The sequence below is a fragment of the Globicephala melas genome, chromosome 16, assembly GCF_963455315.2.
Source record: "Globicephala melas chromosome 16, mGloMel1.2, whole genome shotgun sequence".
Taxonomy (NCBI): Eukaryota; Metazoa; Chordata; class Mammalia; order Artiodactyla; family Delphinidae; genus Globicephala; species Globicephala melas.
In genome coordinates, this window is record NC_083329.1 from 7,021,561 (window position 1) to 7,041,380 (window position 19,820).

Below are 19,820 nucleotides of genomic sequence, written 5' to 3' on the forward strand. Positions count from 1 at the left end.
CCCATAGACATAAAGAGAATTGGTGTTCGGTTTCAAACACTGGCTGTGCCTTGGGTCTGGGAGCCAGCAGGAGAGGGATCCTTCCCCGGGCTGCTGGGGGTGGCACCGGAAGCAGGAACCACCCCCAAGGAACGAGTGGGTGCGCTGCACCCCGCGTCCAGAGTGAGAGCATTTTCCCTGAATGGAGTGTCTGGTCAGACGGTTCCACCAGAGGGGGCCGTTCCACTGGAAGTCCCGGCAGGAAATATTTTTACCCTGCTTGGCTGTCCTAGGAGACAAAAATAAGATGTTTGCTTTAGCAATTTACTTAGTCCTGAAAACATTCCTAGACAATGCCAAGGCCTTAGTTGAAAATAGTATGCTCAGTTTATTGGGATGGTCCCAGGAAGGATGTTTTGAGTGAAAATAAAATGGCACGTACCAGGGCTGTTTGCTTCCACAGGAATCCCATGAGAGTTCAGAATTACGAGGGCCTCGGGGAACGTGGATCCAGTAGGGGGCTGGCCGTGGGGTGCCCTTGGGCACATCTCTGGGGCAGGCCGGAAGGTTCTAGAACAGGGAAGACACATCTACCCGTGTGAGGCAGAATGTCCTCCCCTTTCACCTTTGCGCACCCCTGCCCGCATTGCTCAAGGGGGTCTCCTGACTGGGCGCCACAGTCCTAGGACTAGACTCTGCCCCCTGGGTTGGGGGAGGGGAGCGTGGTTCACATCCAGGGGCAGCCCTTCCTTAACTGTGAGAAACTTCTTTATCCATCTGAAATCTCTTCTGGCTTCCTCACCCTCTTGGTCACCGTTCTGCCCACACAGGATGCATTCAGTCCTTCTGCATGACTGCCCTGCACATAATTGCAGGCAGAGATCACGGCTCCAGAACTTTTCCTTTTCCCTAAACATGGCCACTTCTTTCCACAGGGGAGTTTCAAGTTGGTCACTTGCTCAGAACCAGTATTGCAGGTGGGCTGTGACACACACATATGGAATATCACAGCCAGTGGTGCTGAGTAAGAAAATTGCATTTCCATTTAAAGGCCACTTGTGACCTTTTCTTTAAAAAAAAAAAAAAAAAGTACTTGAACTCAAATAATTTCCAATGACTTATTTTATGACCTTTGTCTCCGAGAGGCAGCAGATAGCATGCGTTGCTGGTTCGTTTCGTAAAAGGAGTAGCCAGCAGCCGGAGTAGGCAGCGCGGCTCCAGCGTACTCGGGTTCCTTTGTGGATTCCTTTGGCAGTGTTTCGGTGGAGTGTAAAAATAGCACACGAGGCCCTAAAATAAATGGCTGCGTGGAACGCTTGTGTGCATCAGCTGCGTGCTGTCACATATGTTCAGATTCTCCACACTGTTCACTCCGCAAGAGTGACTTGGGTAAGTGGTTCGCGGCGGCCGCCGTGCAGCAGCTCTTCAGTTATGAGGAAGAGGCCTCCCCGCCTTTGGCCCCTGGTGAGGAAGGACCCAAGGGTCGGTGGAGCCCAGGCAGTAGAGCGTGTTCAGGCGGGTGACAGCCTTGTGGTTCACCTGTGAGGCCTGGGCAAGCCTGTTTGGATCCGGAACCCCATTTCATCCTACGTGTCTCGCCCAGGAGTGCAGCAAAGTCAGACCCCACACAGGCTCCCAAATGCATCCTTTCCTGGTTCTGCAGCTCTCAGGCTGCCGATGGGCCCAGAGGCTGGCAAATTCTCTGACCCCTGGAAACCTCTCCCCAGCTGGCAGGGCAGGACATCAGAGAGGAGGTCCCCTCCGTCGCAGGGTTCCCTCCAGCATCGGTGCCCTCAGGACGGTTGGCTGGCACTGTCTTAGGGTCCAGGATTCTGTGAATCAGGATGGATCCATGGTGGCAAGTCTTGGGCCCAAACTAAATTTTATGTAAATCACATTATTTTTTCGAAGTTATGTACTCTGTTTCCCCTCATTTTTCACTACGGTTGGCCACATACCTGAGACTGATTTTTTTTTTTTTTGGCTGCGCTGGGTCTTCGTTGCTGTGCGTGGGCTTCTCATAGTGGTGGCTTCTCTTGTTGCAGAGCACGGGCTTTAGGCGTGTGGCCTTCAGTAGTTGTGGCACATGGGCTCAGTAGTTGTGGCTCGCGGGCTCTAGAGCACAGGCTCAGTAGTTGTGGCGCATGGGCTCAGTTGCTCTGCGGCATGTGGGATCTTCCTGGACCAGGGCTTGAACCCGTGTCCCCTGCACTGGCAGGCAGATTCTTAACCACTGCGCCACCAGGGAAGCCCCGAGACTGAATTTTAAGTTCTCATATGAGATTGCATGCCTCCTAATCTTCATGGAGCAGCAGCGATTTTCCTCTCCATAAACCAACAGAATCCTCCAGAATCCCAAAACAACTAGCATTTTCTGCTTAAGCCTGGACTTTAAAAAAAAATCATCTTTGGGTTAGCAACTATGTAGAAAAGTTACTTAATGCAGCGTACCGGACAGTTTTATATAACTGTAACATGCTGAAACCTTCTGCTTTCCCTAGCAGCAAAGAAACATTTTTGAAGGTTGTAGAAGATCAGCAGACCTTGGGACACGGAGGGTGGCGGTGGTGGTGACGTCTCTAAGAATCTGGCTGACTCGATTCTGTGATCTCTCTGTATGCATTGTGTGTTTTCGCGTTTTAGCAAGGGTGTAACTATGGTACGTGCTCACACCGTGCTGTGTTCGTACAGTCCTCCTGGTGCTTGGTGGTTAATAAAGAAAAGGCAGAAATTAGTGGGAGAGGAATGGAGTTGGCTGTAGTGGCAAAGGCCTGGCATATGGGAGAGGCCTTCCAGGCACAGCAGTATGTGTGTAAATGTGGGTTTTATTTTACGCATAGGGATAGCTGTATCTGTCAATCGCAAAGCTTTCAGTACGTTTCTTTGAAAGTTTTCTTGTGCCTGTACTCTTTAAAGTGGGTGTCTTTGGGAAGAATGGAAACGGTAAATTCCTGGCTCCTTTTCTGCCTGGTTGGAAGAAGAAAGAGGCTCTATCTTTCAGACGTGGATGAAGCCAGGCACCCGCTTTGCCTCTCTGCCCGCTGCCCAGGGGTTAAGTTTGGGTAATAACCCGGGAGTTTCTGCCCAACAGTCAGGGCTTCTGTGGAACCCAGCTCTGTAACTGACTATAAAGGATTAACAGAACGCTAATTCCAGAAAGCCTCCACGTTTTATGTGATTCTGATGAGAAGCCTGAAACGGGCCCTCAATTCATGAAGAGCACCAGGCCTGGTTCCTGCAAGCGGCTCCTCCCGAGACCCTCCTCGGAGCCTGGGGACAGGAAGCGGGCCGGCCGGCGGCCCTGTGTGCCCTGTGTCAGAGCAACAAAGGCCAGGCCAGCCTGTCACCCGAGGGAACAGGACGGGGTCCTGAGGAGGAATTGGGGGTATGTTGGATCTGGACAGATCAAACCAAGACGCTTTGGAGGCTGGGGTTTTGTCAACAAATGAGCTTGGCCCTATTTTAAGACATGTTATGTACCAAGACTTCCTGTTTTTCCAAAGAAACCTCTTGTTTTTGTTTTTGCGATGATGGATTTATTGAAACATTTGCCATTCAACTGACCCACGTTGTTTTCTAACCGAAAAGTAGAACTGGGGGTTTTGTAAGAGCGTCGTTCTCTGAAGATTCCTGCTTCTTCAGGAATATTTTGGCCTCGGTGGCCGATGAGCGAGTGAACAAAGAGCTAATTGCCAGCCAGGGTCCTGGATGGATTTCAGAGCTCGGGGGTTGGCCTCTTGTTTCGAGGGGGGCGGGGCTGGTCAGAGGACAATTGAAAGGGCCTTTTTGTTCCTCTGGGCTAAGTTAAGCCATGTGCCTCTCTTTCTAGGAGTGTTGGTCTGGCCAATCAGAGCCACGTCAATCCCACTCACTTCCTGCCGACCTTTCGACACCGACAGATGTTTTTTCTTACAAGTGTCATTAGGCCTCTCTACTCGCCGACCTCATCAAATTGTATGGAGGCCATTTTCATAAGTTTTGTTTCTAAAAATCCATTTAACCCTTGGTGAGTTCCCCTCTGAGAATAAGAACACTCCGCCTCCTGTTTCAGCCCCTCTCTCTTCTGTCCCCGACCTGCTGCGGGGAGCTGAGCCCACCCTGGATCCCACAGAGCCTGGCGGATCCACAGAGGGCAGCAGTGGCTTCCACCAAAGGGTGTAATGGAGACTCACCAACCAAAAATGCAGTGAAGGACCCAAAACGTCCCTGTGAGGGAGGCTTCCAGAGTCTTCAGGCTTTGCATCAGGGTCTGTGCCGTGATCACAGCTCATCAAACTTCAGGGGCCACAATGTGACTGGGAGGCAGGTCCCCAGTAGGTACACCTCACCTGTGTGACCTGGACAAGCCATTCCCTGTGGCGGGGTTGGCAGAGATCAAGCTGGGGGACCCAGGCCCATGGAGGTTTCTGTAGCTGACACCCCTCGTCCAAGATAGCAGACCACCATCTGACCGGAGGCTGGATCTGTTCCGGAGGCAGGAAGGCGGTGTCGGTATTTTGGCCTTTACACAAAACTGACATAGAGAGTAGAGCCGGGAGAGAAGGAGTTTTGAGCCATGGTCCCTGACTTCTTGCAGCCCTGGGTTGTGACTTTGTCTGAAAGGGTTTGGGCTTCCTCTGGGCTCACTCTTGTGAAAGTGGCCCGGGGTGAGGGTTGCACCTTTGTCTCCTGTGAGCACCTGGGAGGTTGGGGACTTGCTGGAAGCCTCGCCCAGAGCAGGTGTGGTCACCGAGATGAGTAATTGTGCGGGGCGTGTTCTCCACGGTGTAGATGCCTTAGTTGTTGAATTCAGTGCAGCAGACCGTGTTTTCGGGCTGTTGGTGTGCATGTTGCGTGAGAACTTGGAGCCGTACCTGCCACGCATCGGGCGCTCTGCGAGTGTAGCTGCTGTTAAACTAACACGTGGCAGTGAAAATGATACAGTGGGAGGCCCCCCCGCGTGGTCCCAGCCCCACTTCTCCGAGGAGCCCTGCTGAGGGCTGGGTCCCTTTCCCTCTGGACTTTGGCGAGTTTACCGACCAGCTTTCCTTTCTCTGTTTGGCTCATCTGTGTCTTGGCTTCCTTATGGGGCTGCTTCCTCTTTCAGGTCTGGGGGCTCCCCCGGGAAGGGGCAGGGCGTGTTAGATGTGCTTCAGGACTGGGGGTGTGGCTAAACACGACGCAGGCCTGCTTTCTACCTGGCTGGCGTGCCTGCAGCCGGCTGCTGGGCTTCCGGAATTTTGCACCAATAATGCCTCTATAGAGCAGCTGGGGTGACCTGGGAGTTATAGGGGGTGAGCAGAAATACAAGCTAGGAGTTGAGTCTCGGGCTGTCTATCTGTGAGGGAGGCAGAATGTTCCAGAAATGCCATGGTTCCAAGAAACCGCCACGGGCCACACGAGCCTATGCGGACGTGTGTCTGTGCCCGCGTGCGCGCTTGTGTTACACCCCATGCCTTTTCTGCCCCTTGGATTCCGGGCAGGCTTGCTGGTATCTAAGCTCCCCTCTGCCCTTTCACATGGCGGGAAACTCTGAAACTCTTTGCCGACTGCCTTTCATGTTACCTGCCTCCTTTTTCGTCTGATTTGGATAGCTCAACTTAAATAGTAGTTGCAGTTCAAGGACTTTTAAGAACAAGAAAGCAAGAGGGCCTGTTTATCCAGTGCATTCCCATGCAGAGGGTGGCCTTGAAGGCTGCATTCCTTTTTTTTTCTTTTTTTTCTCTTTATTATTTGACTTGATCCAGATAAATAGTTTTATTTTTAAAAATATGGAACACGGGCTTCCCTGGTGGCGCAGTGGTTGAGAGTCCGCCTGCCGATGCAGGGGACGCGGGTTCGTGCCCCGGTCCGGGAAGATCCCACATGCCGCGGAGCGGCTGGGCCTGTGAGCCATGGCCGCTGAGCCTGCGCGTCCGGAGCCTGTGCTCCGCAGTGGGAGAGGCCACAACAGTGAGAGGCTCGCATACCGCAAAACAAACAAACAAACAAACAAAAAAATATATATATATATAGAACGCTTCACGAATTTGTGTGTCATCCTCGCACAGGGGCCATGCTAATCTTCTCTGTATCATTCCAATTTTAGTAAATGTGCTGCCGAAGTGAACACGAAGGCTACATTCTTAATGTGGGGCCCCGTCTTGGATAGAGCTTGTTAATGTCCCGTATTTATGGGTGTGCATGAGTTGGAGTGGAGATCCCAAGGTGCCCTAGTTAACTCTGTGCGCACTGAGCACAGCCCTGGAATTTATTGAAGCATCTGGGGTAAGTGAAGATCACAGCAGACTTTCCGTTCTCCAGTGGGCACGGTTGAGCTGCGGAGAATGGAGTTTGCCCCAGAGTTTGCAGAGCTGGGTACATCACAGACACACCTCGTGTCAGCATGGGTAGCTGAGGATTTACAGCATTTAGATGGCTTTTTGTTAGCATTCTCTGTCCTGTAGGTAATAGAAGCTTGGCACCATTGCAGTACAAATGTATCACCGTTTTTGTCTTTCCTGTTGAACTGACCATATCGGTGACCACGGTAAATTTATTAGACTGGGTTGTCTATTACTGTGTGACAAACTACCTGAAAACTTAGAGTCTTAGGACAGCAAAACCATACCTCAGAGTTTCCTAGGGTCAGGAACCCAACACAGCTCAGCTCGGTGCCCTGGCCGGGGTCTCTCATATTGCCGTCAGGGTGTCAGCCTGAGTTGACACCTCCCCTGAGGGCACAACTGGAGGAGGCCACGTAGCTGGTTGTTGGTGGGATTTGGTTCCTCAGTTCTTTGGGCCCCTCCACGAAGCAGCCCACAAGATGGCAGCTGGATCCCAGGGTGGGGGGAGATGCCCAAGATGGCAGTGTCGCAGCAATGCCCCCCCTACCCCACCTGCCTGTTGTTATTATCAGATCTGTTTGTTAGAAACTGAGAGTACACAGGACACAGATACAAGGAGGTGGGGATCGCTGGGGGCCATGTGTGTTGATTCTTTTTCTGGCTTCCATAGCAAGGATGGAATCTGCCCCAAGCAGAGAGGGGGCCAGTCGTAGGCCTCTTAGGAAAGTCGTGGCTCTGAAATCCTCCATGGACCCCCCCTGACAGCTCACACCCCCTCCCCACTGTTCCCTGGGTGCCCCTATGCCACAGTGGGGTGCTGTGCAGAACTGACATGTCACCGGGGTTCTGGGTCTGGGTACCCCCTGCGGGAGCTGGATGGGCCACAGAGGCGTGTCCGTGCTGCCTTCGTGGGAGTCCTGTGCAGTATCATGTCCTGGGCTGGGTCCTCGGTTCCTCGTGCTGCTGAGCCTGTGTAGCATGAAGGGCTCCCTGGCCAGCGCCCCTGCCCCACGGACAGGGCATCCTCTCGACTGCATGCTGGGTTGTGTGTGTTCATATAGTCAGAAAAGACTTCTGTTCAGAACTTCCCAGGACCTTAGGAAGCGTGGAGAGGTACAGGCTGCCCCAACACAGTTTTAACAGAGGCCATTAGAGTCACAATGTCCAGCCTGAGTCCAGGATCCCTGACTCTGAAGGAGAAACACATCTTGTCACTGTGGATGGCATTCAGATCCCTAATGGAGCTTCACGCTAGACTGTTATCCCTCAGACCCTGGTGTTCAAGGCACAGCCTAGTCACCTTCTCGCTGGCATCCCGAGGGGCCGTGCGGATTCCTGGGCAGATTCCCGCCTCCTCGGAAGCATGGTCTGCCGGTGCCTGACCAAGGAGAAGGGACAGGGCAATGTGGGACCACCCTTCTCCCCACCCCTGGCATCAGGATGGAGACATCTACCCTTTGCTAACACAGAGCACAGAGTGGCAGTGTGTCCAGAACAATCTTTGGGTTTGGGGAGCAGAACACAGTTTAAAGCAAAGTACGGTTGGGACAGTTTTCTTTGTGTCTCTCCCTTGAAAACACAGGTCTCTCTGTCTCACGGGAGGCCACTCCTCAAGAGTTAAGGGGGTTGGTGTTGGGCCCGTAGCCCCTTCCTTCCCCCCTGCAGCCAGGCCCCAGTGCCTGGCAGAGCAGCCCCTGGGGTACAGCCATGGGCATGTCCGTATTTGTTGCGTTTTGGGGCGCGTGGCTGGGTGTGGTTTGAGTTGGCGCTCCGTAATAAAGCCAGGACCCATGACCAATCACACCCCGCAGAGGCCGCCTCTTCTCCACAACCAGGCTTCCCTCCGAGGTGGTCCTGAGCTTCCCTAGGCATCATTGGTGCAAGATCCCAGAGGGCTTTCTGGGAGTGGCCACCCCAATATCATCAGTAGGCGTGACATGGTTTGCTAGGGCTTCATAACAAAGCACCACCAACTGGGTGGTTTAAACCACAGAAATATACTGTCACACAGTTCTGGAGGGCAGAAATCTTGAGACCAAGGTGTCAGGCTTGGTTTCTTCTGAGAGCTGGGAGGGAAGGCTCTATTCCAGGTTTCTCTTCTTAGTTTGTAGATGGCCGTCTTCTCCCTGTGCCTTCATGCAGTCTTCTGTCCACATCTCTGTCTAAATTTCCCCTTTTTAGAAGGAGCCCCACTCACATTGGATTAGGGCCTTAGTTTAACTTGATGGCCTCTATAAAGACTGTCTCAATAAGGTCACTGAGGTACTGGGGCTTAGGACTTCAACACGATGGGCAGTGGAGGGGGGCGTAATTCAATCCATAACGAGGCAGTATGGCTGTGGGCAGCTAGTAGAAAATGTGTGTTAGGCCTTTGGGGGTCCGTATACTGACCCTGAGCCCACCGATGAGCAGTTTGGACTCCTAAGGCAGGAAGCACAGTGCTGCAGGGAGGGGGGCAGTCAGGAGCCTGCCTTTCCCCAGAAGGTCATCTTGTGTCATTTCCATGGGTTGTCTGGTCTGGGGACGTGAACATAGTGTCCAGACGTCTGACTCCCTGGAGCCTCCTTCCCCTGTCTGTTCTTGGTCCATATCTCTTCTTGGTCTGGTAGGGCCCCCGTAAGTCAGTTCAGAGCAGATTTTTAAATGCCCATCACCTTGTCAAGAGTTCTTTAATAGGATTTCATGTGAAATGACAGTCAGCTGTAATTGTCTAAACAGGCGACTGTACTCACAAGTGCCCCATCGTCCCTAACCATCCCGGTGTTCGCCCTGTTGTTGAAGAATCCGGTTGTTCATGACAGGAGTCACACCTAGAAAATTCTCACGGGGAGCTTTGCTCCCTCCTCTCCCCTGTTCCAGCAACCCCTCTGCACCAAGTGAGATTTTAGCCATAGCACAGGACACTCGGGGCTGCAATCAATGGAAAAATGGCATCATTTACCCACCAGAGCCTTGGAGGCCAGCCAGGAGTCCACAGTAAAACAGGTGAAATAATTCAAGAGGACTGTTTAACCTCAGGAATACCCTGAAATTAACAAAAACAAAAGGAGCTGGTTAGCGGCTCCCTTCTTTATTTCTCGAATTTGATCAGCAAAGATGAAATCGTGTGACGCCCGAGTGTCACCCGCTTCTCCTCCCCAACCCCCAGCCCGGCCTCCAGCCACCCGCTCCCCTCAGTGGCCGGCGTGGATGCGAGCAAAGCCTGCCTCCCCCTGGGTTCCGTTATATTCCTCATCCTCCACATTAAGACCGTGTTAAGCGAGATGAATGGCCGCAGGTTGTACTTCGTATTGTTAAATAGCTACATAGAAGATTAAGATTTTCCTTTCTATGACTCAGGTTAAAAAGATAAGGTCTGGGAAGAACCGCTCTTCCATCAAAAGACTTTCTGGAGCTTGGGATGTCTGATTCCCGCCTCACGTTTCCAGGAAATTCTTGTGTGAGAACTGTGAGCTTCTGAATGCCTCCATGGCTACAGCCCAGTGGCTTTCCTTGTACAGAAACATTACGACGGAATTTGGATATTTGTAAAGACCCAGACGCAGAATATCTGTCGTCATGAAACAAAATTATTACTCTGTTCCCAAGGCCTGAGGTGGCTTTCCTGCGTGTCTGCTTTCGTGCCAGCGGCACCTCCTTGAAATAAAGGATGGGCCGCCCCCCCCCCACCCACCTCGTGGAGCACTCCTGTCCCTTGCCATGCCCTGGAGTGATGCCCTGGGACCTGGGAGGGGATGAGCTGAGCTGCATGAGAGTCCTGCCTGGGTCCTGGGAAGCTCTCTCTTCCCAGCCGGCCTGCGCACCTCAGGCTAGGCTGCAGGTTCGGAGCAGGGTTGCTCAGAAGCCCTTATTGGGTTTGGTTCTTGACTGGTGACTGTGTGACCTGTCCGGTACTGAACTTGGGAGGCTGGGTCCCTACTCCCTCCGGCACATGGTCAGGTTTGGAGTGAGCTCTTCTGTTTGTGTTTGAGATAATCTCTCCGGACACTTGGTTTCTGAAAACAGACAAAGAGGCCCAGCAGTCCGTCCTTCGCACTGATGATAACTTTATCTCTACTGGACAAGTTTGAACCCCCTCTCCTGTCAGCCCGACCTGGGCCTTACCTGCTGGCCTCTCTTAGCTTCTCCTAGGCCACCAGGTAGCCCACGTGCCTCCCTGGGTTGTCCACCGTGAAGTGGGCTGTACAGAGTACCCTCCCCCCGGGAGGTCAAAGCGAATCCCACTTACTGGGGTTTGGAACAAGATGGGGAGGGGCTTGTGGTGTCAGCTGCAAAGCAAGAAGGGCAGAGAGGCTCATCCGGAAGGCTTCCTGGAGAAGGCAGAATCCCACCCCAGGATCTCTGTGTGGGGTCCTTCCAAAGGTATCTCCTGCCGCGTCAGGTCTAGACTAAGCCGTGTGGTCCAGTGGCATCTGTTGCTGTGGCACCCTTGGCTTTGAAGTGGTAGTGAGAAAGGATGCTGGTCCTGTGGAGGCGTGGGGGTTGGATGGGGTGTGTGTGTCCCCTACTTCAGCGCTGATGGACTGCACCAGCCCCTCCCTTCCTTCTCCACCCTGAACCATTTGGGTGCCCTGCAGGTGTGGAGAAGAGAGCTGATTTACTGCATTAGCGTGTCGGCTTCTTAGAACTTGGTGATCAGAAAAGACGAGACAGGTCAGCTGTCCCTCTGCGGTGGTCAGCCTGGCAGGTAGAAGCCAGCATCCATAAAGGTTGCGACCTTCAGGTTCAGGGGCCCAGAGACAAGGCCCCACCTCCCAGCCGGTGGCCAGAATCAGTTCCTGAATAAGGTTGGAAAAATCTGGTTTTTTCCACCTTCTTCTCCAAATTAATGTCTACTGAAAAGGTTGTGTATCCTGAGGTCATACACGTTTCACAACAAACGGATCCCGGGTTGAGGAGAACTGAGCAATCGCATTAAGCAGGTGTGTGTGGTGCCCCGGGAGCTGTGGTTTGTAATGGAAACCCTGACGCCCTTTGCCCAGGCCCACCTCAAGCCTTTCCTCTCTTTATAAGTTACGGCTCCGCCAAGTTGTTTTCATCTTTCATCACTGTGGCTCCTTCCTCGTTGGTGTATCTTTACACAGGAAGCATGGATAGAATGGAAAATCATCCTTCAGGTGGCCCATGGCCTCTCCTGGATCAGGACCCCAAGCCCATGGCTGAGAGCCTCCCTTCTCCGTGGCCCGCCTCTCCAGCGCCTAAACTTCAGCTCTGAAAGGGCAAACCTCAGTTGCCAGCCTAGGAGATAGGCAGCAGGAGGGCAGCCACTGTGTTCCTCTCCCTTGGCTGGTCGTGTTGCTGAAGGCTAAACACCTGTTGCTTTAAGGGAGATTGGAGGTCTCTTCTGTCCCTTTTGCATCCTGAGATTGAGGGGACATGCAGTGTGTCATCCTGAAGCCATCTCAGACCTTTCCTTTTGGGGGTATCTGGTCTCACTTTCTCCAGGTTCTTGCAGAGTCCAAGTCGGGATTGAGATGAGCAAGGCGAGCCTTGGCAAAGCTGCTCAGGTCTTTGCAGCCTCGGGAAGGCCGTGCAGGGTGTGCAGTGCCCTCTGCTGGCCAAAGGGCCCCATCGCTGGGCACCAGGCCTCCTCTGGGTGGACCTGCTCCAGGGAAGGGCTTGAACGGAAGGTGGGCCCTCACCGGTGGTTTCCACTGGCTTTGGGAGTGAGTCGAGACTGCAGAGCTCGCGCTGTTGCACGTTTCCAGACTGCACAGTGTCGAGACACATGGGCTGGGATCTCACAAGGACAGCAAAGCAGTTGTGTCCCCTAAGGAAAGTGGACACTCCGAGTAGTCAGTCTAGGGTTTAGGGCCACCCAGTAGCAAGAAATCAAGAGGCAGACGTCTTCAAAAAATCTCAGGGGCTTCCCTGGTGGCGCAGTGGTTAAGAATCCGCCTGCCAATGCAGGGGACACGGGTTTGAGCCCTGGTCCAGCAAGATCCCACATGCCGCGGAGCAGCTAAGCCCGTGCACCACAACTACTGAGCCTGCACACCACAACTACTGAGCCCATGTGCTGCAACTACTGAAGCCCGCGTGCCACAACTACTGAAGCCCACATGTCTAGAGCCCGTGCTCCAAAACAAGAGAAGCCACCGCAGTGAGAAGCCCGCGCACCACAACGAAGAGTAGCTCCCGCTCGCCGCAACTGGAGAAAGCCCACATGCAGCAACGAGGACCCAACGCAGCCAAAAATAAATAAATAAATTTTTTAAAAATCTCACATCAAGGTTTTTAAACATTTAAGATCTCATCATTGCTGTTTGTTTGATAACCAGCTAATTCCTTTAAATACAAGTGCAATTCATATATGTTAGAATAAGCCGAATAATCCAAAGTTGCCTTTAAAATGTTAAATCTTCTTTACTCCCCGCCTGGCACCTCCACCTCCATTCCATAGACTGTTTTAAAGTTTAGCACAAGTTTAACATATAACCTCCAGTTAGCTGTCTCCTGGTGGCTCCTGCCTTGGTGGCCCCCAGGTCCAAGCCTCTAGTGGCCATCAGTTATGCAGGCTTTTATTCTGCACTGGAGCACAGCTAATGGATGTGGGTGCACAGGCGTTTCACAGTCTGCAGACATCACCTTCAGGTGACCTTTGGGGCACAGAGTGGCCACCCCAAAATCCTCACTACGGCCAGCGCTCCTCTGCAGGCGTTTTATGAGACCTTCCCAAACTTTCCGACGTTCTGGATTCTTCCTCTGTATGGTGTTCACTTTTACTTGCTCAGATATAAACTTGTTATAATAATTTCTTGCATGTGATATGTAAAAACGGATGAGTCATCTGGTCAGGATGGAACTTCCTCTGTCCGCAGAGAAATTGAGGATGCTCATCCCTTCACCCTGTTCAACCAAACTTAGCTACAGATCAAAAGTGCCAAAGGAAGAAAGGGTCAGAAAATTGGGAAAGGAGAAATTTCATCCGTGTTTCTGTGATTCCTCAGTCTCAGCACAATGGAAATAAAGGGGTCACGTAACACCTCTTAATCGGGACGAGAGTTTGCTTATTTGCCTTTTACCTCTTTTTTTCATTTCGTTTTGCTTTTATTTTTAAAGAACACTTTAGTGTTAGAACGAATATATTTATTTTTAAAGCATATTTGTAAGTCAGGTGCTTTAAAAATGTGTGAAAATCCTTACCACAGAAGCATCTTATTTTCTTCACCAACACTTAATTTTCATTATGACACAAATAAAACAGCCAATTAGGAAAATCATGAATTGTTTCTGCCCAAGCCCTCTGTTCTTGATGAAAGCTTTTAGCAAGCGAAAATATTTAGAATTCTTGAGTTTTGCATTTAACACCAGGAGATGTATTTTCTAAATCTAAACCGGGCAGAAGGATTCACTCAAATTGTTTGCTGGCCGAGGAGATCGTCCCAGGAAGCGTGGTTTTCACATAGGCAGCCTCCAACCTCACCCCAGCACTGGGATTCCACCTGCTAGAAGACTTGCTTTCTGTGTTTCATGGCTGTCACAAGCTCAACAGAGATTACAGAGTCTTCATTTTTCATTTCTCTGTCTCCTTCAGATTGGTGGCAGATTTTGACCTGGCCTGAATTGTTGAATTGTATATTTGTGTGTGTGTGTATGTATAATTATTTTTAATCTTCTGTATATTAATCCAGTTGGGTAAGCATGTTCATATGTCCTAGTATAGAAATGTCATTGCTTGGTTTCGGGGTCCATCATAACATGGTGTAAACACTGGCTTGCCCTTTTCAAATTCCATCTGAGTTGTGAAGCCTGCCTGACCTCTGCTGTTGGAAAGGGCGGTGGCCCGGTGCTAATAGCTCTTGAGCTATCTGCACTTTTCACTGGGACATTGGTGTTGCGTCAGCCCCAGGGGATCAGAGGGTGGGGCCCATGGATCAGATGGAGGGCATGTGACCAGGGTGTGACCTTGTCACCCTAGGGTTGGGCTGCTGGGCATTCCCTGGGGAAATATGAGCCGCCTTGCCCAATGGGGGAGGCTCCAGGAACCAGAGTGAAGCTCCCGTGTGTATTGAAGGGTCTTGCTGGTAACCCCTGGGGCGGGGGAGGGGAGCCGTCCCTGTGCACTTTTTAAGGCCACTAGATGCCTGAACCATGTTTCTCCTCCTCCCTCCCAAACCTAAATATGCCCCAAAGCTACTGAGCTATAATTAGGGAGCAGTAGTTGTTTTGGGACATTGACAAAATTGACTTCAGTACATTTCCCATAACAGATCTTCCCCCAAAGCTTCTTTTTCTTCCTTAAAGTGTAGTTTTAATTATTTTGTTATTAACTGGGGTATTATGTCAACCATTTAACCAAAGGCTAAGCCTGTGTTTTTCCCACGATGCCTCCCCCCTGTAGAACGTTTCTTTTGTTCCATCTGGATTTTAATTGGTCCTTCAGGTATGGTTGACAAAACAAAACCCACACCCACCTGTTCAGAGGATTCTACCCAGCTTGTCATCTGTTGTTCACCTTTGTTTGGCTTCTGAAGATTCTGGAAGAAGTTCTTTTCAGGTAGCCTGAAGCCCTGTGGCTTTATTTGGGACGAGATGAAGAATCAAGAGGGTTTTGTGGTCATTGGTGGGCCAGCGTTCTCAAGGCACTATGCAAACGCACTAACCCTGTGGTAACAAGTGCTTGGTGTTGCCTTAACCTGGATGGTGCCTCCCTGCTGGGTCATTCAGAAGTTGGTAAATGGCCCTGTTGCCACATCAGGAGAGCCTTGTAGGCTGTGGTAGAGGAGACCCAAGGAGTTATGTCATTCCTTTAGGGATCCCAGGCTTGGAAAGTTGGGAGACCTCGTGCACCAATGCTACTGGGGCTGCAGGAGCTTCTTCTACTTGCCTTGGGTCACGGGGCAACCTCTCAGACTTTAAATCTCCCCCTGACCCCCACTTGCAGGTTTAACAATGGAACGTATTCTGAAGACTCCTGGGGTTCACTCGGAGAACTTCGGCAATACTTGCTTAACTACAATAATATTAATTTATTATCATATCGTAAAACTTAGTTTCTCTATTGACATAGTGTTTAAGTAGATTTCCTTAAAAGAATTGAAGGCTCTCCTCACGTTTAACTGGTTTTAGGGGAATTTTCATTTTGAAAGACACCGTTGAAGACATCGTTTACTTTGTGTAAATTCCTTCGTCTGCCTAATCTTTACAAAGACTAGGAACCAGAATAAAGAAACTGAGGGGGTCTTAAAAACTTACCTGAGATGTTAAGCATGTAAATTAGTGACGACTGAGTTTCTGTGCACTGCAGTGCTTTGGTCCTGGCAGGCAGGGCTGCTAACGGTAGACCTAGACCATGATTGATGAGGGCTAACCTTTTGTTTTTCACGACCTCACTTTGGGTGTTTTGCATTTGTTTGTAAAATGAAGTCTTCCTTTTTGTTCTCCCTTTTCTTAACTCTCATGCTTCTTTTTGAAGCCCACAAGTGGACAAATCTTCCATACCTGTATCTTCTTTCTAGTAATCAAGAATCTCTAAGTAGCTTTCTTATGCAAGCATCTTTCCCCTTCTGAAGTAAGTTGAATTCCCTGACACCAAATCTTTCAGCCCTAGCTCACACCCCTCATTTCAAGCTAACAAAACTTTAGGTAGACCTTTCTGTGGTTTGCCCTGTGATTTTAGTATCTCTCTTTTGGGAGAGAAGGTAGTGTTTTTCTTCTTGTCAGGTTTGACAGCGGTACACCCTTCCTACTTGTGAAAAGACCTGAACTGCCTTTTGACCGTTCCTGAGTTCCCCCCGAGGTTTACCTCCAGCCTCAGCAGGAGGGATGCTCCTGTGTGACTGGCGCCCGCATCCAGGGGGCCCTCTCGCCGGAGGAGGACACGAGTGGCGCTTAGAGGCCTGCCGTTGGGCACCAGATGTTCTCCTGCGTGTTCTCACCTGACCCTCACGGCCGCTTTGGAACGCAAAGCAACATCATCTGCATTGTACAAACATGGAGGTTCTAGAACTCTCTTGCCACCCACAAATACGGTGTGGAGGTTTACAGGTTCAGCCAAAGTGAGACCGTGTAATACATCCCCCTCTGCTTTTTCTTCCCTATGTGGACCTTTATCTATTTGTGGTTGAACATTGACCAGATAGTGTCAATGGATGACAGTAGTGATAACTTCAGTGGCAAAAAGTTCGTGATTTGTGAGTGGAGACTGGTGTAAAGTAAAGACAGAGGTGGGCTTCCGTTGGGGGGCCCCGCCGAGGGCTCCCAGGGCCAGTGCGGATAGCAGGGTGCCGGCATTCTCGGCGTGGACACCAGCCAGGGACGCTGCTCACAGCTCGGCTCTGAGGAGGGCCTGTCCCTGTCCTTAGGAAGAGGGTCATGTTAATTAAGTCCTGGTAAATAGCTCGCTCCTTCAGAGGACCAAGGAGGAAAATGTCACATACACTGACACATTCTTGCTTTCTTTTTAAGCAAGAATGTCATACATTCTTGCTTAAAAAGAAATATTGGACGGAGGGGGGGAGGGATCGATTGAGGGGAGGGGTTTGACACTACGTGAATTAGTCCGTGGTCACTGCTCTACAGTCCAGACCAGACTCGCCCGGTGTCCTCACGACTCTGGATGCTGTCAGCATGTTCAGTCTGAGACAGGGGTGGGTGCCGCAGCTGGAGGGGACCCCGTGGAAGGGCCAGCCACAGAGAGACCCCACCCCACCCCCCAAAGCCACACAAGTCAGTTGCCTTTTTTTTTTTAAAGGACGCAGACAATTTGTGTAAGCTGATGCCTGATCTTTCCTTTGATTGCATAATCGAGATTCTACTTATCAATTTTTCAGGAAGCCATCTAATTATACAAATTAAAATTCAAAGGAAAGCAAAAAGAATGATTATGCCTCCTCACTCGGGGAATTGGAGGAGGAGGGTGTGAAGCCCGTCTTGCCTCGGATGATAATGCTGTCATTTCTCATCTCCAAGGCACTTTACAAATATTAACTAATTAATTCTCTCACCCTGGATGTGGCGGCTAACACAGGGTGTGTCTCCACACCAGAGCCAAGGAGGGGCCGTCCGCTGATCAGAGCCCGGGACCCGAGCAAATCAAATTTGCCAGCCAGCCTCTGACGGTCTCTCTTGGACAGAAACCCTTGGATCAGAGGTCCTGCTCCTCTGCCTGTCTGTCTCAAGTTGACCAGTAAGAAATCACCTTCCCCACTTTGCATGATTACCTTTCATACAGCCCAGCAAAAGTGAAACCAGAATTTTAGAAAGCTGCCTGCCCCGTCAACCCGGTGCCGCTCTGGCTTGCTTCAGGACGGCTTCATCTCCTCGCTTGTCCAATAGGGTCATTCCAGGTGTGGGGAACGTCCCAGGTTTGGAAAGGGTTTGGTGTCTCTTGGATGTCGCATTAATTATTTCTGTGAGTAGAAATTGTGCTTTTTCTTTTTCCCTAGCTCTTTTTTTAAAAATCACATAATTATTGCCATAAATCTTTTCAGCCTCATTGCTGAGAAATTAGTCTTTAACTTCCGGGAAGTCGCCTACCTTTTCATAGTCAGACCTGCATTCCGGCCTTTGAGAAAGTAACTCCCAGCGTTTTGCGTAACTGATGATCATACGTAATAATCCTCATTATTAACCCTGGAGCCTCACGCTTGTCTCCTAACCTCCTCCTCATTTGCTGGGTAACTGAGGACAACTCTCTGTGTGTGTGTGTGTGTGTGTGTGTGTGTGGTGTGTGTGTGTGTGTGTGTGTGTGTGTGTGTGCGCGCGCGCGCGCTAGTAGTTGTTGTTAGAATAACTGCAGTAATGAGTCAAAAGCTGTGGGACTTTGGGGGGTTACAGGTGATGATTTGTGGCCTCAACTGGTACATTGGCTGAGCAGGAAATGAAGGTCAGGGTCTCCCAAACACACAGCCCCGACTTTATCTGCGAATTGGGCTCCCCATTCCTCAGGCGGCGTGGCATGTGGATTTCCCTCTAGAGAGGCCCAAATACCCCAGCCCCAATGGGAGACCCTTCCTCCTCTGCCTGAGACGCCACGGGTGTGGGGCAGCCGATGCCAGCTGTGGCACTGGTCAAACCTGGGTTAGGTGGTGCATGCCTTCCTGCCCCGTTCTCAGGCGGTGGGGCAAGGGGCTTGTGTGGTGCTGAGCGGTGGCCAAAGGGCAGTTTTGAAAGGTTTTGTGAACCTCCTGGCAGAAGGCCTTGAGAGAGTAGTGGCAGCTGGGTGTCTGCATCTCGGTCCAGAGGCCCCTGGGATGTGTTCCTAGGTGGTGTGGGTTGATCTGTGACTCCGCCCCTCTGCGGTTCACAGAAGTACAGGACCAGCCCCACTGGCTGTAGCTTGGTCTCTGGCATTCGAGTACAAAGTATTATGACTCAGGCTGGTCAGTAATTGGTGTTTACAGCCCCGAAGTCAAAAGCAAGAGATCCAGATGCTGCCATTTACCACTTTCAGGATCCAAAGACAGTTGTGCGTGTTCGTGTGCTTCCCTCAGAGGCGGGAGACTGTCCCATGGACTTGGAGCAAATCCAGCTCCAGCATTTGAGGAGGAGAGCAAGCGCCCGAGGGCAGGTCCCCTTGTAGCAAGCGGCAGCCACGCCCGAATGACCTGTCGTCCTTGCCCCCAGGGTGTCCAGCGAGTAAGGCTTCTTTTCTCCTTGTTTCAGGGCGCGTAGTGGCGTAATGCCCGCAGACTCCTGCGAGGGCCCCTAAGTTCTTAGAGGACCGCTTTGCCTTTTGAATCAGAGAGGTGCAAAGTTCGATAAAGAATGGCCCTTGTGGATAAGCACAAAGTCAAGCGACAGCGATTGGACAGAATTTGTGAAGGTAAGAGCCAGCGTGATTGGCGGTTTTTCACCAAAGTCGCGTAGACCCGCCCTGGAATCCTGCAGCTGGTCTCCTAGCCTGGCTGCGACCCACACCCCACCCCCAGCACCTCCCACCGTCCCACACGCTCTGCCCGTGTCCTTGGTGGTGTCCTTGGCGTGGTCAGTAGGCCTGACCTTCAAGTAGGCTGAGGCCCGCTTCCAGGGCAGGGGTGGGGCTAGGACAGAAGTTGGGGGAAGCAGGCCCTGAGGTCCATTTTGTCCCAAGATCATTTTGCACAAGAAAGACACTGCATATTAGGACCATCTTTTTTTTTTTTTTTAAACTTGCGGAAGTTTCTGGACTTTATCTGTTTTGAATTAAAAGATTTACCAGCACAAATTCTGAGATATTCCTCAGGAGCCCAGCATAGCCCCTCATGATCTGTTCACGTCCCTGGTATCTTTGAAAAATGTCTGGAAGTTTTTTATTCATGAAAGGAAAAATAAACAGGATTAAAATCTAGTGGAAACCCGGGGACAAAACTCTGAGATGTGGATTGAGCACCGTCCTCTCCTCGTTAGGGAGTGGTTAGAAATCCAGTGCCAGTGGACCTGGGCTTGGCGTGAAGTGCTCCTAGCCGGCTGGTGTCCGTGCTGTCGGCTGGGTTTGGCTTGGCGTGGTTACCCGTGACCTCACTGCAGGGTTTCTCTCAGGAGGGGAGCCGCTGGGCGGGGTGGGCTCAGCAGCCTGCCCCCGACCCCCGAATATGCTAGCACACCAGTTGG

At 51.2% G+C, this 19,820-nt stretch overlaps 1 protein-coding gene and 1 non-coding gene across 6 annotated transcripts in view; one reads left to right on the top strand and one right to left on the bottom strand.

Annotated features, from left to right (window-relative positions):
- The window catches only part of CTBP2 (C-terminal binding protein 2), a 162,861-nt gene that overhangs the window by 92,298 nt on the left and 50,743 nt on the right, over positions 1-19,820 (top strand). For all 5 annotated transcript variants that reach the window (XM_060286816.2, XM_030832023.2, XM_060286817.1 and 2 more), the window contains one exon: positions 18,894-19,053. In XM_060286816.2, the coding sequence (XP_060142799.1) occupies positions 18,996-19,053 (58 nt within the window). In that variant the 5' untranslated portion in view covers positions 18,894-18,995. The remainder of the gene's footprint in view (positions 1-18,893; positions 19,054-19,820) is intronic.
- LOC115839886 (U6 spliceosomal RNA) lies at positions 5,964-6,070 on the bottom strand. Its single transcript, XR_004034228.1, has one exon. It is a non-coding gene; the product is annotated as a U6 spliceosomal RNA (small nuclear RNA).